General features: G+C 61.3%; 2 protein-coding genes and 3 long non-coding RNA genes across 5 annotated transcripts; all 5 read left to right on the top strand.

The window, feature by feature from the left end:
- Positions 1–46: 46 nt before the first annotated feature.
- LOC148161707 (testis-specific Y-encoded protein 2-like) lies at positions 47–2,285 on the top strand. Its single transcript, XM_088020612.1, has 3 exons — positions 47–716; positions 1,968–2,080; positions 2,276–2,285. Exons 1-3 carry the CDS (start codon positions 204–206, stop codon positions 2,283–2,285), a joined length of 636 nt encoding a protein of 211 aa, XP_087876738.1. The 5' UTR covers positions 47–203.
- A 264-nt stretch (positions 2,286–2,549) lies between these two features.
- LOC148161706 (uncharacterized) lies at positions 2,550–3,716 on the top strand. The gene is made up of 3 exons (XR_015767398.1): positions 2,550–2,673; positions 2,775–2,866; positions 3,601–3,716. It is a non-coding gene; the product is annotated as an uncharacterized LOC148161706 (long non-coding RNA).
- Positions 3,717–8,826: 5,110 nt separating this feature from the next.
- Positions 8,827–11,773, top strand: LOC148161705 (testis-specific Y-encoded protein 1-like). The gene is made up of 3 exons (XM_088020619.1): positions 8,827–9,256; positions 9,388–9,602; positions 9,704–11,773. The coding sequence occupies exon 3, from the start codon at positions 10,774–10,776 to the stop codon at positions 11,377–11,379; it is 606 nt and encodes a 201-aa protein (XP_087876745.1). The 5' UTR covers positions 8,827–9,256; positions 9,388–9,602; positions 9,704–10,773; the 3' UTR covers positions 11,380–11,773.
- A 1,343-nt stretch (positions 11,774–13,116) lies between these two features.
- On the top strand, positions 13,117–14,281 carry LOC148161704 (uncharacterized). The gene is made up of 3 exons (XR_015767399.1): positions 13,117–13,240; positions 13,342–13,433; positions 14,166–14,281. It is a non-coding gene; the product is annotated as an uncharacterized LOC148161704 (long non-coding RNA).
- Positions 14,282–19,714: 5,433 nt separating this feature from the next.
- LOC148161703 (uncharacterized) lies at positions 19,715–21,289 on the top strand. The gene is made up of 3 exons (XR_015767389.1): positions 19,715–19,825; positions 19,957–20,171; positions 20,273–21,289. It is a non-coding gene; the product is annotated as an uncharacterized LOC148161703 (long non-coding RNA).
- Positions 21,290–21,853: the final 564 nt, after the last annotated feature.

The raw sequence follows: 21,853 nt of genomic DNA, 5'->3' as shown, positions 1-21,853 counted from the left end.
GGGGGCGCCACCCCCACGCCACCCAGACGCCGCGAGTCCGCAGGCTTTTGTGCGCATGCGTCCGCCAGGCCCCCATTCTCCGGTAGGAGCCCGCCTCGAAGCGTGGGCGCCAGAGCTTCAACTGCTCGGCGGTTGCCGGCGCCGCGTGCTCGCCCCCCCAGCTCCTACCTTCCGCGGCTGTCGCGGTTGGGGTCCAAGGCCCCATGGAGAGCGAGGCGCCGTCCGGGGACGACGGGGCTGCTCCGGAATCCTTGACCAGCTTAGTCCGCGGAGGGGCCGGTGACGACTCGGGGGCCGGTGGGGAGGCAGGCGCCCGGGCCGAGGCGGGGGCGCCGCAGGCCCTAGGCTGGGGGGGCATAGTGGTAGAGGCTGCGCTGGAGGCTGAAAACCGGCAGCGCAGAGGCGAGGCCGCCCCGGGGGAGGAGTTGGTGTTGGTGGCGGAGGATATCATGGCGGTGATGGAGGTCGTGGCCGTGGAAGACGGGGAGGTGACTCAAGCAGAACAGGACGAGGAGCTGCAGGAGCTGCCGCAGGAAGAGCCAGCCGGGGCCCCGCTGGCCGCGCTGGAGGTTGTGCAGTTAGCGCTCAGCTCTCTGGATGCCCAAGCTACCAGGGCCTACGTGCGGCACAAGCTCAGGGTGAATCAGAAGCGGAGTTCTCACCTGGCTCGCCGGAGGGCCATCATCCAGTGCATCCCTGGCTTCTGGGCCCAGGCCGTATCCTTCCTCCGGCTGGTGGGGTTTGGCTGCTGTGCAGGAGCACCGGGGGGAGGGCAGCAGCAGAACCACGGCCACGGCCATGGGCGCTGAGGGGAAGGGTTCCAACCCCCTTCCCCGGGTGGGAGTGGGCCCACGGTCCCGATAATGCACAGCAGAAGGAGGCGGATCGGGGCGCGCGTGAGAACGCAGGGGCTAAGACCTGTCCAGACCGTGTGTGATCAGAAGCTGCAGGCGGAAGCTTTGGGGCTGCAGCTCTCCCAGCAGGCTTGCGGGGTTCAGGGAACACGGGTCAACAGCCTTCGACAAGTAGTGTAGCACAAATCCCACTTGGCTCAGAAAACCTATTGGAAGGAAACCGTTGTTGGGACATGGGGCAAACGGGGAGGCTGCCCGAACCCCTTCCCTGTCCTTCAGACCCTGCGTGGTTTTCCAAAGAGTTCAGGGCAGACCCACCATCTCGTCCGCACGCGGGTTGCCAAGCCAGTCAGTAGGCCGCCTCGCTTCGGCAGACCGCGTAACCTCGGACACGGCGCAGCGGCGGTGCTGCAAACCTGTCTCCACCAGCCCCACACAGCCAGGCCGAGGCCCCAGGCTCAGGCGCCTACATGCACCTTTCTTCCCTGCCAGGCTCTCCCCCTCTGTGTCCTCGCTCGCCCCCTCGCTCTGTCCTCTGTGCCCTCCCCCTGTGTCCGTTCCTCCCGGTGTGGGGTCTCTGTGTCCCTGTCTCTCTTTTGCTTTCCCTCCCGCCCCCATCTACTCCTTTCCCTCCCTCACTCGCTGACTCTGCCAGGACCAGCCTTTGGGCCGTGGGTGTGCAGCCGTGCTCCACGTGAGCCGAGCGGCCCCCTCCTGGGCGCAGGAGGCCCCTCAAAGTTACCAGACCTCAGGCAAACACACAAGCAAAGAAGACGTGAGCGTGGGAGGGAGCACATCCAGGCATCCAAAGAAGTGACCGCCTGCAGGCCACACGCACAGGCCAGGGGCCCGTGGGAAGGGAGAGCATTCAGGCCCTTGGCCTTCCCCTGTTGTCGGGTGCCGGCAGCCTCTGAGGTGCTGGAATCCAAGGCACTCCCCAGGGTTGAGCAGGTGGGAAGATAGGGCAGGAGATGAGGACGTTGGGAGCCCGGCCGTGCCTGGTGATTCTGCACATGCACTGTCCGGGTCTCTTGCTCTCAGCCGGCAAGGGCTGGGTCGCTCCTGGCTCTCGTACCGTAGCAAGGGCTGCCGAGACTCCTTGACCCAAAGCAGATCCTGAATCACCCCAAGATATCAGCCGTGACGGGTGACCAGGGCAGAGACGTGCTCAGCTTCATGACCAAGTTGGAGGTCAGTCCTGGGAGACGGAGGCTGGGGGAGGTCCGGTGGGAGTGGGCTTTGAGCAGGAATGGGCCCGGCATAGTGGTTAGGAGCGGCAGCCAGGCAAGCAGCCCCGGATACGTAGAGGACACGTTCCCACGTGCCCTCCTCTTCCTCCGGCGGGGTAGGTGGAGGAATTGTGCCGTCCTAAGTACCGCTGCAGGTTGATGTTTTTCTTTGAGAACAACCCCTACTTCCAGAACAAAGTGATCATTAAGGAGTATCACCTTAGCATTGCCGGTAAGAGTGGGCTTGAGCTTCGAGGGTGCTGGGGTCGGGCAGGGGGCCCTTGGGAGCGGAAGGGGAGGAAGGCGGTGGGGGGGGCCCGTGTGGGGGCAGGGCCGGGACCCTGCCTGGGAGGGAGAGAGGCGGGGAGGTTGAGAGGGAGAGAGGCCGAGAGGGATTGGTTGCTAGGCCGTTGAGAGGCTTTCCTAAATTTTCCATTCCTGCAGGATATCGGGCGTCTCATTCCACTCCAGTGCAGTGGTTCTGGGACAATGCACATGGAGCTGCCAGGCGCAGGCACGAAACCACCAGCCTTAACTTCTTCAACTGGTTGTGTGATCCCTGCTCCCCAGGGTCTGACGGCATCGCCGAGGTGGGGACTCTGCGGCCTTCGTCCGCCGGGGTGATGCCTGGGCCCCGGTGCTTGGGAACGGGGCCCGGGCTCCTTGCTCAGCTAGTCTGTTTCCCCACCAGGTCATCATCGAAGACCTGTGGTCCAATCCCCTGCAGTACTACCGGAGGCAGGAAGGCAGCCGAAGAGAATGAACTGAGAAGAGGGCCTGTCGGTGAGAAGCCGGGGGCGCTGGGTCCTGACTTGTGTGTGTGGCAGGTGCCGGGACACAGGCTGGTTGGCGGCGGGGACACTGAGGCTCAGGGGAGCCTTGGCCCCAGCTCACCCAGAGAGCGGTTGGCAGGGTGAGAGGGGAACCTCGGGGAACTCAGGGTCCCCATCCAGGCAGGTGCGCCCATGCGGGCACGTTCAGGGACCCCAGGATGGCAGCTGGAATGTCCCAGGTCACTCCGGAGAAGGAAGACTTCTCCACCCCGTTTCTCTGAACCCTCACCCGTGCCCGTCGACCCCCTCTCAGGCCTTCTGCCGTTCGTTCATTTGGGGATGTCCTGTGTGTCTTTGCGAGTGGGGCTGCCTCCTTCCATTCCCGCTCCTGTGCCCAGAATCCCAACTTCCCTCCGTGGTCCCGACCACCCCGTGGCCTCGCACAGCCACACGGCCATTCTAGGGAATGGCACTGGGCCTTGAGCAGGAGGCTCGTGAGGCTCTAGCTGAGTTGGAAGAGGGATCCCACGAGGACAGAGGACACCCTCAACACCGCCTCGGCTATCCTTGGTATTATGCAATTTCACGAATCCCTGACGTGTGTGTGTGTGTGTGTGTGTGTGTGTGTGTGTGTGTGTGTGTCGGCTATCCTTGGTATTATGCAATTTCACGAATCCCTGACGTGTGTGTGTGTGTGTGTGTGTGTGTGTGTGTGTGTGTGTGTGTGTGTCGTGTGCATGGCAGCTGTGTGGACGTGTCCACTTCAGAGCATCAGAATCTTACCAACAAGAAATCGTCGAGGAGGCCACCACCGCTGTGAGAGATGTGTGGACGAATCTACGTGGTGCTCTGCCTGCACAGGTCACAGTTCTGAAAAGGATCACCAGTGCCCGCTCTGGAGAGTATCCAGTACCTATGTGGGGAAGGCGAGAGAGGCATAAACAAGTTAAGAAGTTCTTTGCGTCTGTGTGTGGGTTTGTACTTGGAGCCAGGATATGGGGAGGAGGCAGTCAGCCTAGTGGGACCCTCCACCCCATGGCCTGTGGGATTCCATGTGTGGCGGTGAAGTTCAGCATGGGGGCAGGGCAGTGGAGGTCAGGGCTCGGCATGCGGACAGAGCACCCCCCATCCTAGGTAGGGTCTACGAGGAGCTCGGACAAAGGCAGACCTCTCTTCATGGGAGCCTTGTCCTTTAGGGTAGGGCACACAGGCGGGGAAGGGTCCTGGCGAGCGGGACCCTCGTCGCCTGGTGGCTCCAGGCACCGCCTCATTGACACCGCTTGAGGAGCTTGGCCCAATAGCCTTGCTACCTGGAAGCGTGCCCCTCATGCTGTGATCGGTTTCCATGCGTTCAACCGGTCAGGAGCACTGCAAAAACCACGTGTCCCGAGGAGAAGATGGAGGCATTTGACCCCTTCATTTCCATAGGCAGCTCCATTCCCCCCGCCCCCAGCCGCGCCGAGTGCACTGGCCAGCGTGCACAAATTAGTTGAATACGTGGGTGGAGGAAAGGTAAGGCGATCACAGTCAGCAGCAGGGAGTGGCATGGGAGAGTGACCGCGGATCCCGCAGAGGGCCTTCAAACCCTGAAGCAACCTATGGCCCGGAGAGTGTACCCAGGTGTCTCCTCCCTTGTGCCGGTGTGTATGTGTGTCTGTCTGCGTGTCCGTGTGTCTGTCCCTCCCAGGGAGCGTCATGAATTTGAGATGAATAGGAGGGAGCATCGCACTTGACCGAAGCCAGTCCACAAGCTTGAGGTGGAGCCGAAAGGTCTGGCCGGTCCATCTGCGCGGGAAGTAACTGAAGTCCTGTGCCGGGGCGAAACATCGGCAGATTGAGGCGCCAGGAACCCTGGAAAAATATTAAAAGGTTGAAAAACAAAGTCAAATGTCCGTGTATGTGTGTGTGGGTGAGCGTGTGTGTGCCTGTGTGTGTGTGTGTGTGTGTGTGTGTGCGCGCGCGCCGGGGGTCGCTCGCATGCGTGCGCTCCTCTTTGAGGCAGGGGTCGGGGGATTGCCTGAGCACATCGGCCTCGTGTGGGTGTTTGACTTCTCTGCCTGGGCATCGCCAGCCCATGGAATGGCTTGGCCTGTATGCTTGCCCAGAGGGCTAGGGCACACACGCACGGGGACTGCATCCCAGGGGCCAGAGGTCCTTCCCTTGGGGTGCGGGGGCGCTGAGCAGGGAGAGGAAATGGGACCAAGGCCAGCTCCCTGGGGCTCATCTCTTCCCTGGGGAAATGAGGACGTTCAAGGAAAGGAGCGATGAGCCGGGGCCGACCGGGTGCAGGACCCACGTTCGCTGGATGGAGAAAACAGTCGTCCAGGGATGCTCCCTGGTGGGTGTCCTCAGACATCCACTGCACACGCCACGGGGGAGTCGCGGGAGAACCCAGGTTCATCACTCCGTTGAACCCAGCGCCGGTGCTCTTCATGCCTTGGAACGCGCACAGGCTCTTGCTGACACGGTTGGACTCTCAGGACCAGCCACAGTAATAGCGAGGGTGGGTCAGGGCATATGGAGGGACGGTGGGAGAGGCGACAGAGGGAGGTGGGAAGGTAGGAAGACGACATTCATTCAGGCGCCGGGCGAGGCTCTCGTTTGTGGGGAACACCGACACACACACACACACAGACACTCTCAGATGCACAAGCAGGTGCACAATCACACCCCCACACACTCATTCAGGCACTCCCACACACTGACACACACACTCACTCTCAGGCACCCCCCACATACACACTCCTTCCGTCACTCACCGCCCCTGACAAACGCCCACTCAGTCCTCACGCAGGCACACTCTCACTCACTGACGCATCCAAAGGCTTCTTCACTCACATGTCTTGACACTCACACACTGACGCACGCATGCTTCCCCAGGATCCTAGCCCCCTATTTCCCTAAGGCCAGGGTGCAGAGAGAGGGGAGGGACAGGGTTTGACGGTTGCTAAGTGTAAGGGCCGGGCCAACCTCGCGTGTGCTCTCTGTCCCATGATGACTCTGGGGCCGATATCCCTTAGCCTTCTGTGCGTAGGTCCATGGAAAGACCCGCAGCATAGAGAGTAGGTGTCGCAAGCCGCACCTGGGAGGCGGTGAGGTGAGCCCCTGGGGTGCTCCTCCCCCAGGCAGGCATCTGCTGGCCTGGGACGCCTGGGCCTAGGGATGCTGGCAGAGGACTGAATCTGCTGCCAGCACAGTGGGGAGATGTCAGCGTTCGCCCCATGACACTCTTCTCCATCCCCAGCTAAGAGGGCTGCACGGGCAGTAGCCCCGACCCTGATAGGGCGATACTAACCTTCCTGTCCCCGACCGCGGCCCTCCCCGTGGGGCTCCCCGCTCCACAACTTCCGGGAATTGCGGCGGCTCTTTCCCGGAGGAGCGTTCGGCAGGCAAACTGCAAGGATGCTTCTTGTCCCTTTCATTATGCAGGACCGATCGCCTGTCCGGCGTCAGCCTGTGGAATTGATGATCTGTAGGATCTAGCCTTGCCCCTTAGAGAGTGGGCGGAGGCCCCTGAGGCTCTAGGAGGGAGGCTTGGCTCTCTCCGGCTGCAGGGGAGATCGGTCTTCTCAGCTTCCTTTTTTATAGGATTTTACTGTTTTATTTGAGAGAGAGAGAATGAGAGAGAGCACAAGAGCGAAGAGGGTCAGAGGGAGAAGCAGACTCCCCGCTGAGCAGGGACCCCCCCCTGACGTGGGTCTCGATCGAGGACTCCAGGATCATGACACGAACCTAAGGCAGCGGCTTAACCAACTGAGCCACCGAAGGGCCCTTCCTTTCAGCTGCTTGGTCTGGTAATGCCGGTGTACCCGCCTGTTGGCCCCTGGCTCTGCTTGCGCGGCTCAGAAGAAAGTGTGACTTCATAATCCGCAGCGGGAGCAGGTCAGATCCCATGTTGGCGCATGGTCTGAAGGGGTCCTAGCCTGGGCCATTTCGGGGGACCGCAGGGTAGTCCTCTACGCATGTGCCGTTTGGTAGGGACTGGCAGAGGATGTAAAGCTCGGGGAAAGAGGTGGGCACAGGGTCCCCCACTCGGAGCATCTCGCACCAGCGCTCGCGTAAAGGCGTGATGTTGGGGCACGGCCCGGAGAGAAGGGTGAGGCGAGGTTTGGGGGGGAAGCTTTGGGAGATCAGGGAGCCCCAGATGTCAGGACTCAATTGGACGCTGAGGCCTTCGGGGCCAGGGTCCCCAACAGGAAAGCAGGGTGCCGGGACAGCTTAGACAAACCCACGCAGAATTCCCGTGTGAACGCTCAGACAAGACCACGATGGCATTCTGTCTGGCAGCCTCTGCAGGGGGGGACCTTTGCAGGACGACCCAAAACAAAGCCACTAACCATGAAATATCGGTCGCTGTCACAACCTGAGGCACTTAGTCTCCAGATGTCAGCCCACAAGACCCATCAGCACCGGAGACGTGGGCGTGTTCCAAATCCTGACTGGCACACCTTGGCGAGTAATCCACAGGGGGCGCAATCTCAACGTCCGGGAAAGAGCTCAAAAGAACCCCCAAGTCTGAATGGGAACCCGGGAACACTCTCGGGGAGCTTTGTCCTCCGGCTGAATAAAACTTTCCCTGCTGCCCAGCGCTCTTCGTCTGGTCTGCCTCTTCCTTCCTCGAAGCGGCGCGGCCAAGAGCCTGGGCACTCAGAGAAGAAAACTCCTGTACCCCAGAGTGCTTTACCGCATCTACATTGCACGCACCTTCGTCGGGGCTCTCCCCACACCCAGTTGAGTGAACACCTTAGCCTGGCGGGACCCGGGTCTGTCGATACCAGGGACATGGTTGGCGAAAGGCGCCCGGGGCCTGCGCCTGGCTGTCTCTCATGAATCCACGGAAGGGCACAGTCCAGCTTCCAAGATACAGGTCTGTGCGTGCTCAGCAGAGGTACGCACACGGATGCCTCCTTGGACGCATTTGCCTTTGGGGCCCCATAGGCAACGCGGAGGATTTCCATAGGCAAAACCTGCTCTGGTGTTGGTTATGGTGTACTTTAGGGGGATGCCTTATTTCAGGCTAGCAGCTTGACTTAGCGGAATCACGGACACGCCTCCTTTCGGCCGGCCGGACCCTCCTTAGCAGAGAGCCCCGGCTGCCAGCTCCATTCCACGCCCAGCCCCCCCTCCGAGCCACGGGCTCACCCTCCCACTCCTGCACCTTCTGTCTGGTGAAAATTTTCTGAGTCATTGGTGCCGAACATGGCCTGCACGTTATACTACTTTTTTCTCTGAACATATCGAACCTATCACATACTGCCTTCTGGCCTCCATGCATCCGAAGGGGAGGCTGGCTCTTCCTCTCCCTGAGGATCCCCAGTGTGTGGTGCGTCAGTCCCACCTCTGTAGACTGCCGAGAGATGTGTCTTTGCCCAGTGACCTGGGCGTCTCTTCGGCGCGTGTCTTCCGCTAGGCGCACATAGTGCTCCTTGGATGGGCAGAGTCAGGGTTGTCGGGCAACTTCCAAACCCTGTCACGTTAGGTCTTCGTGGAACTGCTACGTGAGTAACTCTGCCCCACCTCTCTCTGACGTTCCCGAGTCGTACATGTCAGTCGTGGGCATGAGGGTTTCCCGCAGACCTCTGTGGAGCCCTTCACTTCATTTCTTTGAGGTTTAACTCTCCACCGAACCCCGCATGACCGAGTGGGATCTGTCTGAAGGTCCACGGGTGCTTTCAGATCTCCTCTTGACGTCCAAGAGGGAATGTTTGCTGTCAGCCTGTGGGCTTGGCAATGTACAGATTTCAGCCTCCGTCCAGACTCCGCCCGTCCTCGCTCCCTCTCTCCCTCCCCCGCCCACCCTGTCCCCAGGCCTGCCTCCTCCTCTGCCCTCCTCTCTCCCTCGCATCCCCACCTCTCCCTCTCTGTTCCTCTCCCTCTGTCCACCCTCCCTCTTCCTCTCCTTCTCCGCGCCGCTCCCGCTCTTCCCCCGCTCCCTGTCCGGCCCCCCGCCCCCCAGGCTTCTCGATCTCCATGATGCGTTGTTTTGGGTGCACTATTTACTCAGGACGCTCCTCTAGTGTCCTGGGCATGTATACAAGACCAAATTCAGTTTGGACTGTAGCAGTAAACCCACAGACTGGGTTGAGTCAGGGACAGTCTCAGATAATTGTGCTTCTCCCCTGCAGACGGCCGGGCGTTGTCATCCCTGCAAAGTCCCTGGTTTGCGTTGACCAGTAGAGTTTGAAACGCTGACGCCCTACCATCCAGAACCCTGCACGTCACCCCAAGCGTGTTCCTCCTGCCTCCTTCGGTTCAAAACCACCCCTCCCGTCACGGGCGGCCCGACACATTCCTCTTCTGTACCTGAGGCCCTCCCACGATACGACACCAACGCCTCATCCTTGCCGTCACCCACTGGGCCTTCCTGGCACCCAAGGCGCCCTACATCCTCCATATTCCGGTACGCCTCCCTGCAGGGACCGGCATGGAGTGCGGGAGTGTCGAGAATGGCCTTGTGGGTAGCTGAGAATGGGCAGGGTGTGCCGCCAATGCTCACTTTGCCATCCCCTCCCCGACTGGCACTCCACTCAGGGACAGACAGACCAAGGAAGAACTTGCAGCAGAGCTGGGGCAGCCAAGACAGCCACAGCTCTTCAGCAAGGCGGATTAAAGCTGTCTCCGTGGACCATTATGCTGGAGATCGGACATCCCTGGCAGTTATGGTGAGGCGGGAAGAAAGACCCAGGAAAAGGGAACGCGGAGGTCAGACAAGGAGGGAGAAAGCAAAGAGGAAGGGCCAGGCAGAGGTAAGTACGGTGGGAACCAATCCTACCAGTGGCTTTGACGAAAGAACACCCCCAGAGTTACCGTTTTTTCTTTCTTGAGATTTTATTTATTCATTTTACAGAGATGAGACACAGCGAGAGAAGAAACACAAGCAGGGGGAGTGGGAGAGGGAGAAGCAAGCTCCCCGCTGAGCACGGAGCCCTATGCGGGGCTCCATCCCAGGACCCTGGGATCATGACCTGAGCCAAACGCAGAAGCTTAAAGACTGAGCCACCCAGGCCCCCGGCAGAGTTACTCTTTAGGCTACCTGGCCCGCCCATTAGCATGCCATAGAGTCCCAATCCCGGAACTGACTGGGGCTGTGCCAGTGGTTGTGTGAGCACGGAGGTGGCCTCGGACCTTGGCTCCTTGCTCATGCCAGGCCAATGATCTGTGTGCGGTTCCTCTCTTTCTAGGAGAGGCGGGTCGTTGGGGCGGGGACGAGCCTGCGTGCTGGATCCTCCTGGGCCGCCTCCTGGCTCCCTCCCGCACCGGGCGGCGAAAGGGGTGGAAGCCTTGTGGACAGCCATGTGGCAGTGGTTGGAGCACCAGCTAATGAGTGCAGGGCTTCCCCCGGTGTGACTAAGAAGGGGCCGGGTGAGGTTCCCGGGCGGCGGGGGCCACCCTATTGAGCGGCTGGCTGTGAATTTCCCGGTGCCAGCAGCGTGTTCCCAGTGGAACGGATGAGAGTGTGAACACGAGGTTTGTGGTACGAGGGAACTCCCGGGAATGGCCTGGTAGGTGTCAGCGAAGAAAATGCCACGGTCCAGGCCCGGACGCCACCCCTGAGGAGATGAAGCAGAGGGCGGGCTCCCGGGAGGGGCGGGGCGGGGCTGGTTGCGGCCACGCCCACCGCCGTGCCGCTGGTTGGACCACGCGGGCGGCTCAGCATCCTGGGCCTGAGGGGTTGAGGGGGGTGGTAACATCCCGCCAAGGGCACATGCGTGCCGGGGGCGCCACCCCCACGCCACCCAGACGCCGCGAGTCCCCAGGCTTTTGTGCGCATGCGTCCGCCAGGCCCCCATTCTCCGGTAGGAGCCCGCCTCGAAGCGTGGGCGCCAGAGCTTCAACTGCTCGGCGGTTGCCGGCGCCGCGTGCTCGCCCCCCCAGCTCCTACCTTCCGCGGCTGTCGCGGTTGGGGTCCAAGGCCCCATGGAGAGCGAGGCGCCGTCCGGGGACGACGGGGCTGCTCCGGAATCCTTGACCAGCTTAGTCCGCGGAGGGGCCGGTGACGACTCGGGGGCCGGTGGGGAGGCAGGCGCCCGGGCCGAGGCGGGGGCGCCGCAGGCCCTAGGCTGGGGGGGCATAGTGGTAGAGGCTGCGCTGGAGGCTGAAAACCGGCAGCGCAGAGGCGAGGCCGCCCCGGGGGAGGAGTTGGTGTTGGTGGCGGAGGATATCATGGCGGTGATGGAGGTCGTGGCCGTGGAAGACGGGGAGGTGACTCAAGCAGAACAGGACGAGGAGCTGCAGGAGCTGCCGCAGGAAGAGCCAGCCGGGGCCCCGCTGGCCGCGCTGGAGGTTGTGCAGTTAGCGCTCAGCTCTCTGGATGCCCAAGCTACCAGGGCCTACGTGCGGCACAAGCTCAGGGTGAATCAGAAGCGGAGTTCTCACCTGGCTCGCCGGAGGGCCATCATCCAGTGCATCCCTGGCTTCTGGGCCCAGGCCGTATCCTTCCTCCGGCTGGTGGGGTTTGGCTGCTGTGCAGGAGCACCGGGGGGAGGGCAGCAGCAGAACCACGGCCACGGCCATGGGCGCTGAGGGGAAGGGTTCCAACCCCCTTCCCCGGGTGGGAGTGGGCCCACGGTCCCGATAATGCACAGCAGAAGGAGGCGGATCGGGGCGCGCGTGAGAACGCAGGGGCTAAGACCTGTCCAGACCGTGTGTGATCAGAAGCTGCAGGCGGAAGCTTTGGGGCTGCAGCTCTCCCAGCAGGCTTGCGGGGTTCAGGGAACACGGGTCAACAGCCTTCGACAAGTAGTGTAGCACAAATCCCACTTGGCTCAGAAAACCTATTGGAAGGAAACCGTTGTTGGGACATGGGGCAAACGGGGAGGCTGCCCGAACCCCTTCCCTGTCCTTCAGACCCTGCGTGGTTTTCCAAAGAGTTCAGGGCAGACCCACCATCTCGTCCGCACGCGGGTTGCCAAGCCAGTCAGTGGGCCGCCTCGCTTCGGCACACCGCATAACCTCAGACACGGCGCAGCGGCGGTGCTGCAAACCTGTCTCCACCAGCCCCACACAGCCAGGCCGTGGCCCCAGGCTCAGGCGCCTACATGCACCTTTCCTCCCTGCCAGGCTCTCCCCCTCTGTGTCCTCGCTCGCCCCCTCGCTCTGTCCTCTGTGCCCTCCCCCTGTGTCCGTTCCTCCCGGTGTGGGGTCTCTGTGTCCCTGTCTCTCTTTTGCTTTCCCTCCCGCCCCCATCTACTCCTTTCCCTCCCTCACTCGCTGACTCTGCCAGGACCAGCCTTTGGGCCGTGGGTGTGCAGCCGTGCTCCACGTGAGCCGAGCGGCCCCCTCCTGGGCGCAGGAGGCCCCTCAAAGTTACCAGACCTCAGGCAAACACACAAGCAAAGAAGACGTGAGCGTGGGAGGGAGCACATCCAGGCATCCAAAGAAGTGACCGCCTGCAGGCCACACGCACAGGCCAGGGGCCCGTGGGAAGGGAGAGCATTCAGGCCCTTGGCCTTCCCCTGTTGTCGGGTGCCGGCAGCCTCTGAGGTGCTGGAATCCAAGGCACTCCCCAGGGTTGAGCAGGTGGGAAGATAGGGCAGGAGATGAGGACGTTGGGAGCCCGGCCGTGCCTGGTGATTCTGCACATGCACTGTCCGGGTCTCTTGCTCTCAGCCGGCAAGGGCTGGGTTGCACCTGGCTCTCGTACCGTAGCAAGGGCTGCCGAGACTCCTTGACCCAAAGCAGATCCTGAATCACCCCAAGATATCAGCCGTGACGGGTGACCAGGGCAGAGACGTGCTCAGCTTCATGACCAAGTTGGAGGTCAGTCCTGGGAGACGGAGGCTGGGGGAGGTCCGGTGGGAGTGGGCTTTGAGCAGGAATGGGCCCGGCATAGTGGTTAGGAGCGGCAGCCAGGCAAGCAGCCCCGGATACGTAGAGGACACGTTCCCACGTGCCCTCCTCTTCCTCCGGCGGGGTAGGTGGAGGAATTGTGCCGTCCTAAGTACCGCTGCAGGTTGATGTTTTTCTTTGAGAACAACCCCTACTTCCAGAACAAAGTGATCATTAAGGAGTATCACCTTAGCATTGCCGGTAAGAGTGGGCTTGAGCTTCGAGGGTGCTGGGGTCGGGCAGGGGGCCCTTGGGAGCGGAAGGGGAGGTAGGCGGGGGGGGGCCCGGGGGGGGCAGGGCCGGGACCCTGCCTGGGAGGGAGAGAGGCGGGGAGGTTGAGAGGGAGAGAGGCCGAGAGGGATTGGTTGCTAGGCCGTTGAGAGGCTTTCCTAAATTTTCCATTCCTGCAGGATATCGGGCGTCTCATTCCACTCCAGTGCAGTGGTTCTGGGACAATGCACATGGAGCTGCCAGGCGCAGGCACGAAACCACCAGCCTTAACTTCTTCAACTGGTTGTGTGATCCCTGCTCCCCAGGGTCTGACGGCATCGCCGAGGTGGGGACTCTGCGGCCTTCGTCCGCCGGGGTGATGCCTGGGCCCCGGTGCTTGGGAACGGGGCCCGGGCTCCTTGCTCAGCTAGTCTGTTTCCCCACCAGGTCATCATCGAAGACCTGTGGTCCAATCCCCTGCAGTACTACCGGAGGCAGGAAGGCAGCCGAAGAGAATGAACTGAGAAGAGGGCCTGTCGGTGAGAAGCCGGGGGCGCTGGGTCCTGACTTGTGTGTGTGGCAGGTGCCGGGACACAGGCTGGTTGGCGGCGGGGACACTGAGGCTCAGGGGAGCCTTGGCCCCAGCTCACCCAGAGAGCGGTTGGCAGGGTGAGAGGGGAACCTCGGGGAACTCAGGGTCCCCATCCAGGCAGGTGCGCCCATGCGGGCACGTTCAGGGACCCCAGGATGGCAGCTGGAATGTCCCAGGTCACTCCGGAGAAGGAAGACTTCTCCACCCCGTTTCTCTGAACCCTCACCCGTGCCCGTCGACCCCCTCTCAGGCCTTCTGCCGTTCGTTCATTTGGGGATGTCCTGTGTGTCTTTGCGAGTGGGGCTGCCTCCTTCCATTCCCGCTCCTGTGCCCAGAATCCCAACTTCCCTCCGCGGTCCCGACCACCCCGTGGCCTCGCACAGCCACACGGCCATTCTAGGGAATGGCACTGGGCCTTGAGCAGGAGGCTCGTGAGGCTCTAGCTGAGTTGGAAGAGGGATCCCACGAGGACAGAGGACACCCTCAACACCGCCTCGGCTATCCTTGGTATTATGCAATTTCACGAATCCCTGACGTGTGTGTGTGTGTGTGTGTGTGTGTGTGTGTGTGTGTGTGTGTCGGCTATCCTTGGTATTATGCAATTTCACGAATCCCTGACGTGTGTGTGTGTGTGTGTGTGTGTGTGTGTGTGTGTGTGTGTGTGTCGTGTGCATGGCAGCTGTGTGGACGTGTCCACTTCAGAGCATCAGAATCTTACCAACAAGAAATCGTCGAGGAGGCCACCACCGCTGTGAGAGATGTGTGGACGAATCTACGTGGTGCTCTGCCTGCACAGGTCACAGTTCTGAAAAGGATCACCAGTGCCCGCTCTGGAGAGTATCCAGTACCTATGTGGGGAAGGCGAGAGAGGCATAAACAAGTTAAGAAGTTCTTTGCGTCTGTGTGTGGGTTTGTACTTGGAGCCAGGATATGGGGAGGAGGCAGTCAGCCTAGTGGGACCCTCCACCCCATGGCCTGTGGGATTCCATGTGTGGCGGTGAAGTTCAGCATGGGGGCAGGGCAGTGGAGGTCAGGGCTCGGCATGCGGACAGAGCACCCCCCATCCTAGGTAGGGTCTACGAGGAGCTCGGACAAAGGCAGACCTCTCTTCATGGGAGCCTTGTCCTTTAGGGTAGGGCACACAGGCGGGGAAGGGTCCTGGCGAGCGGGACCCTCGTCGCCTGGTGGCTCCAGGCACCGCCTCATTGACACCGCTTGAGGAGCTTGGCCCAATAGCCTTGCTACCTGGAAGCGTGCCCCTCATGCTGTGATCGGTTTCCATGCGTTCAACCGGTCAGGAGCACTGCAAAAACCACGTGTCCCGAGGAGAAGATGGAGGCATTTGACCCCTTCATTTCCATAGGCAGCTCCATTCCCCCCGCCCCCAGCCGCGCCGAGTGCACTGGCCAGCGTGCACAAATTAGTTGAATACGTGGGTGGAGGAAAGGTAAGGCGATCACAGTCAGCAGCAGGGAGTGGCATGGGAGAGTGACCGCGGATCCCGCAGAGGGCCTTCAAACCCTGAAGCAACCTATGGCCCGGAGAGTGTACCCAGGTGTCTCCTCCCTTGTGCCGGTGTGTATGTGTGTCTGTCTGCGTGTCCGTGTGTCTGTCCCTCCCAGGGAGCGTCATGAATTTGAGATGAATAGGAGGGAGCATCGCACTTGACCGAAGCCAGTCCACAAGCTTGAGGTGGAGCCGAAAGGTCTGGCCGGTCCATCTGCGCGGGAAGTAACTGAAGTCCTGTGCCGGGGCGAAACATCGGCAGATTGAGGCGCCAGGAACCCTGGAAAAATATTAAAAGGTTGAAAAACAAAGTCAAATGTCCGTGTATGTGTGTGTGGGTGAGCGTGTGTGTGCCTGTGTGTGTGTGTGTGTGTGTGTGTGTGTGCGCGCGCGCCCGGGGTCGCTCGCGTGCGTGCGCTCCTCTTTGAGGCAGGGGTCGGGGGATTGCCTGAGCACATCGGCCTCGTGTGGGTGTTTGACTTCTCTGCCTGGGCATCGCCAGCCCATGGAATGGCTTGGCCTGTATGCTTGCCCAGAGGGCTAGGGCACACACGCACGGGGACTGCATCCCAGGGGCCAGAGGTCCTTCCCTTGGGGTGCGGGGGCGCTGAGCAGGGAGAGGAAATGGGACCAAGGCCAGCTCCCTGGGGCTCATCTCTTCCCTGGGGAAATGAGGACGTTCAAGGAAAGGAGCGATGAGCCGGGGCCGACCGGGTGCAGGACCCACGTTCGCTGGATGGAGAAAACAGTCGTCCAGGGATGCTCCCTGGTGGGTGTCCTCAGACATCCACTGCACACGCCACGGGGGAGTCGCGGGAGAACCCAGGTTCATCACTCCGTTGAACCCAGCGCCGGTGCTCTTCATGCCTTGGAACGCGCACAGGCTCTTGCTGACACGGTTGGACTCTCAGGACCAGCCACAGTAATAGCGAGGGTGGGTCAGGGCATATGGAGGGACGGTGGGAGAGGCGACAGAGGGAGGTGGGAAGGTAGGAAGACGACATTCATTCAGGCGCCGGGCGAGGCTCTCGTTTGTGGGGAACACCGACACACACACACACACAGACACTCTCAGATGCACAAGCAGGTGCACAATCACACCCCCACACACTCATTCAGGCACTCCCACACACTGACACACACACTCACTCTCAGGCACCCCCCACATACACACTCCTTCCGTCACTCACCGCCCCTGACAAACGCCCACTCAGTCCTCACGCAGGCACACTCTCACTCACTGACGCATCCAAAGGCTTCTTCACTCACATGTCTTGACACTCACACACTGACGCACGCATGCTTCCCCAGGATCCTAGCCCCCTATTTCCCTAAGGCCAGGGTGCAGAGAGAGGGGAGGGACAGGGTTTGACGGTTGCTAAGTGTAAGGGCCGGGCCAACCTCGCGTGTGCTCTCTGTCCCATGATGACTCTGGGGCCGATATCCCTTAGCCTTCTGTGCGTAGGTCCATGGAAAGACCCGCAGCATAGAGAGTAGGTGTCGCAAGCCGCACCTGGGAGGCGGTGAGGTGAGCCCCTGGGGTGCTCCTCCCCCAGGCAGGCATCTGCTGGCCTGGGACGCCTGGGCCTAGGGATGCTGGCAGAGGACTGAATCTGCTGCCAGCACAGTGGGGAGATGTCAGCGTTCGCCCCATGACACTCTTCTCCATCCCCAGCTAAGAGGGCTGCACGGGCAGTAGCCCCGACCCTGATAGGGCGATACTAACCTTCCTGTCCCCGACCGCGGCCCTCCCCGTGGGGCTCCCCGCTCCACAACTTCCGGGAATTGCGGCGGCTCTTTCCCGGAGGAGCGTTCGGCAGGCAAACTACAAGGATGCTTCTTGTCCCTTTCATTATGCAGGACCGATCGCCTGTCCGGCGTCAGCCTGTGGAATTGATGATCTGTAGGATCTAGCCTTGCCCCTTAGAGAGTGGGCGGAGGCCCCTGAGGCTCTAGGAGGGAGGCTTGGCTCTCTCCGGCTGCAGGGGAGATCGGTCTTCTCAGCTTCCTTTTTTATAGGATTTTACTGTTTTATTTGAGAGAGAGAGAATGAGAGAGAGCACAAGAGCGAAGAGGGTCAGAGGGAGAAGCAGACTCCCCGCTGAGCAGGGACCCCCCCCCTGACGTGGGTCTCGATCGAGGACTCCAGGATCATGACACGAACCTAAGGCAGCGGCTTAACCAACTGAGCCACCGAAGGGCCCTTCCTTTCAGCTGCTTGGTCTGGTAATGCCGGTGTACCCGCCTGTTGGCCCCTGGCTCTGCTTGCGCGGCTCAGAAGAAAGTGTGACTTCATAATCCGCAGCGGGAGCAGGTCAGATCCCATGTTGGCGCATGGTCTGAAGGGGTCCTAGCCTGGGCCATTTCGGGGGACCGCAGGGTAGTCCTCTACGCATGTGCCGTTTGGTAGGGACTGGCAGAGGATGTAAAGCTCGGGGAAAGAGGTGGGCACAGGGTCCCCCACTCGGAGCATCTCGCACCAGCGCTCGCGTAAAGGCGTGATGTTGGGGCACGGCCCGGAGAGAAGGGTGAGGCGAGGTTTGGGGGGGAAGCTTTGGGAGATCAGGGAGCCCCAGATGTCAGGACTCAATTGGACGCTGAGGCCTTCGGGGCCAGGGTCCCCAACAGGAAAGCAGGGTGCCGGGACAGCTTAGACAAACCCACGCAGAATTCCCGTGTGAACGCTCAGACAAGACCACGATGGCATTCTGTCTGGCAGCCTCTGCAGGGGGGGACCTTTGCAGGACGACCCAAAACAAAGCCACTAACCATGAAATATCGGTCGCTGTCACAACCTGAGGCACTTAGTCTCCAGATGTCAGCCCACAAGACCCATCAGCACCGGAGACGTGGGCGTGTTCCAAATCCTGACTGGCACACCTTGGCGAGTAATCCACAGGGGGCGCAATCTCAACGTCCGGGAAAGAGCTCAAAAGAACCCCCAAGTCTGAATGGGAACCCGGGAACACTCTCGGGGAGCTTTGTCCTCCGGCTGAATAAAACTTTCCCTGCTGCCCAGCGCTCTTCGTCTGGTCTGCCTCTTCCTTCCTCGAAGCGGCGCGGCCAAGAGCCTGGGCACTCAGAGAAGAAAACTCCTGTACCCCAGAGTGCTTTACCGCATCTACATTGCACGCACCTTCGTCGGGGCTCTCCCCACACCCAGTTGAGTGAACACCTTAGCCTGGCGGGACCCGGGTCTGTCGATACCAGGGACATGGTTGGCGAAAGGCGCCCGGGGCCTGCGCCTGGCTGTCTCTCATGAATCCACGGAAGGGCACAGTCCAGCTTCCAAGATACAGGTCTGTGCGTGCTCAGCAGAGGTACGCACACGGATGCCTCCTTGGACGCATTTGCCTTTGGGGCCCCATAGGCAACGCGGAGGATTTCCATAGGCAAAACCTGCTCTGGTGTTGGTTATGGTGTACTTTAGGGGGATGCCTTATTTCAGGCTAGCAGCTTGACTTAGCGGAATCACGGACACGCCTCCTTTCGGCCGGCCGGACCCTCCTTAGCAGAGAGCCCCGGCTGCCAGCTCCATTCCACGCCCAGCCCCCCCCTCCGAGCCACGGGCTCACCCTCCCACTCCTGCACCTTCTGTCTGGTGAAAATTTTCTGAGTCATTGGTGCCGAACATGGCCTGCACGTTATACTACTTTTTTCTCTGAACATATCGAACCTATCACATACTGCCTTCTGGCCTCCATGCATCCGAAGGGGAGGCTGGCTCTTCCTCTCCCTGAGGATCCCCAGTGTGTGGTGAGTCAGTCCCACCTCTGTAGACTGCCGAGAGATGTGTCTTTGCCCAGTGACCTGGGCGTCTCTTCGGCGCGTGTCTTCCGCTAGGCGCACATAGTGCTCCTTGGATGGGCAGAGTCAGGGTTGTCGGGCAACTTCCAAACCCTGTCACGTTAGGTCTTCGTGGAACTGCTACGTGAGTAACTCTGCCCCACCTCTCTCTGACGTTCCCGAGTCGTACATGTCAGTCGTGGGCATGAGGGTTTCCCGCAGACCTCTGTGGAGCCCTTCACTTCATTTCTTTGAGGTTTAACTCTCCACCGAACCCCGCATGACCGAGTGGGATCTGTCTGAAGGTCCACGGGTGCTTTCAGATCTCCTCTTGACGTCCAAGAGGGAATGTTTGCTGTCAGCCTGTGGGCTTGGCAATGTACAGATTTCAGCCTCCGTCCAGACTCCGCCCGTCCTCGCTCCCTCTCTCCCTCCCCCGCCCACCCTGTCCCCAGGCCTGCCTCCTCCTCTGCCCTCCTCTCTCCCTCGCATCCCCACCTCTCCCTCTCTGTTCCTCTCCCTCTGTCCACCCTCCCTCTTCCTCTCCTTCTCCGCGCCGCTCCCGCTCTTCCCCCGCTCCCTGTCCGGCCCCCGCCCCCCAGGCTTCTCGATCTCCATGATGCGTTGTTTTGGGTGCACTATTTACTCAGGACGCTCCTCTAGTGTCCTGGGCATGTATACAAGACCAAATTCAGTTTGGACTGTAGCAGTAAACCCACAGACTGGGTTGAGTCAGGGACAGTCTCAGATAATTGTGCTTCTCCCCTGCAGACGGCCGGGCGTTGTCATCCCTGCAAAGTCCCTGGTTTGCGTTGACCAGTAGAGTTTGAAACGCTGACGCCCTACCATCCAGAACCCTGCACGTCACCCCAAGCGTGTTCCTCCTGCCTCCTTCGGTTCAAAACCACCCCTCCCGTCACGGGCGGCCCCGACACATTCCTCTTCTGTACCTGAGGCCCTCCCACGATACGACACCAACGCCTCATCCTTGCCGTCACCCACTGGGCCTTCCTGGCACCCAAGGCGCCCTACATCCTCCATATTCCGGTACGCCTCCCTGCAGGGACCGGCATGGAGTGCGGGAGTGTCGAGAATGGCCTTGTGGGTAGCTGAGAATGGGCAGGGTGTGCCGCCAATGCTCACTTTGCCATCCCCTCCCCGACTGGCACTCCACTCAGGGACAGACAGACCAAGGAAGAACTTGCAGCAGAGCTGGGGCAGCCAAGACAGCCACAGCTCTTCAGCAAGGCGGATTAAAGCTGTCTCCGTGGACCATTATGCTGGAGATCGGACATCCCTGGCAGTTATGGTGAGGCGGGAAGAAAGACCCAGGAAAAGGGAACGCGGAGGTCAGACAAGGAGGGAGAAAGCAAAGAGGAAGGGCCAGGCAGAGGTAAGTACGGTGGGAACCAATCCTACCAGTGGCTTTGACGAAAGAACACCCCCAGAGTTACCGTTTTTTCTTTCTTGAGATTTTATTTATTCATTTTACAGAGATGAGACACAGCGAGAGAAGAAACACAAGCAGGGGGAGTGGGAGAGGGAGAAGCAAGCTCCCCGCTGAGCACGGAGCCCTATGCGGGGCTCCATCCCAGGACCCTGGGATCATGACCTGAGCCAAACGCAGAAGCTTAAAGACTGAGCCACCCAGGCCCCCGGCAGAGTTACTCTTTAGGCTACCTGGCCCGCCCATTAGCATGCCATAGAGTCCCAATCCCGGAACTGACTGGGGCTGTGCCAGTGGTTGTGTGAGCACGGAGGTGGCCTCGGACCTTGGCTCCTTGCTCATGCCAGGCCAATGATCTGTGTGCGGTTCCTCTCTTTCTAGGAGAGGCGGGTCGTTGGGGCGGGGACGAGCCTGCGTGCTGGATCCTCCTGGGCCGCCTCCTGGCTCCCTCCCGCACCGGGCGGCGAAAGGGGTGGAAGCCTTGTGGACAGCCATGTGGCAGTGGTTGGAGCACCAGCTAATGAGTGCAGGGCTTCCCCCGGTGTGACTAAGAAGGGGCCGGGTGAGGTTCCCGGGCGGCGGGGGCCACCCTATTGAGCGGCTGGCTGTGAATTTCCCGGTGCCAGCAGCGTGTTCCCAGTGGAACGGATGAGAGTGTGAACACGAGGTTTGTGGTACGAGGGAACTCCCGGGAATGGCCTGGTAGGTGTCAGCGAAGAAAATGCCACGGTCCAGGCCCGGACGCCACCCCTGAGGAGATGAAGCAGAGGGCGGGCTCCCGGGAGGGGCGGGGCGGGGCTGGTTGCGGCCACGCCCACCGCCGTGCCGCTGGTTGGACCACGCGGGCGGCTCAGCATCCTGGGCGTGAGGGGTTGAGGGGGGTGGTAACATCCCGCCAAGGGCACATGCGTGCCGGGGGCGCCACCCCCACGCCACCCAGACGCCGCGAGTCCCCAGGCTTTTGTGCGCATGCGTCCGCCAGGCCCCCATTCTCCGGTAGGAGCCCGCCTCGAAGCGTGGGCGCCAGAGCTTCAACTGCTCGGCGGTTGCCGGCGCCGCGTGCTCGCCCCCCAGCTCCTACCTTCCGCGGCTGTCGCGGTTGGGGTCCAAGGCCCCATGGAGAGCGAGGCGCCGTCCGGGGACGACGGGGCTGCTCCGGAATCCTTGACCAGCTTAGTCCGCGGAGGGGCCGGTGACGACTCGGGGGCCGGTGGGGAGGCAGGCGCCCGGGCCGAGGCGGGGGCGCCGCAGGCCCTAGGCTGGGGGGGCATAGTGGTAGAGGCTGCGCTGGAGGCTGAAAACCGGCAGCGCAGAGGCGAGGCCGCCCCGGGGGAGGAGTTGGTGTTGGTGGCGGAGGATATCATGGCGGTGATGGAGGTCGTGGCCGTGGAAGGACGGGGAGGTGACTCAAGCAGAACAGGACGAGGAGCTGCAGGAGCTGCCGCAGGAAGAGCCAGCCGGGGCCCCGCTGGCCGCGCTGGAGGTTGTGCAGTTAGCGCTCAGCTCTCTGGATGCCCAAGCTACCAGGGCCTACGTGCGGCACAAGCTCAGGGTGAATCAGAAGCGGAGTTCTCACCTGGCTCGCCGGAGGGCCATCATCCAGTGCATCCCTGGCTTCTGGGCCCAGG

This window comes from Eumetopias jubatus, unplaced genomic scaffold, assembly GCF_037043125.1.
Source record: "Eumetopias jubatus isolate StellerSeaLion01/CBP00866 unplaced genomic scaffold, mEumJub1_p1.0 scaffold_86, whole genome shotgun sequence".
NCBI classification, from domain to species: Eukaryota; Metazoa; Chordata; class Mammalia; order Carnivora; family Otariidae; genus Eumetopias; species Eumetopias jubatus.
Note: the sequence above shows the minus strand (reverse complement) of the source record. Positions and strands in the feature narration are given on the sequence as shown.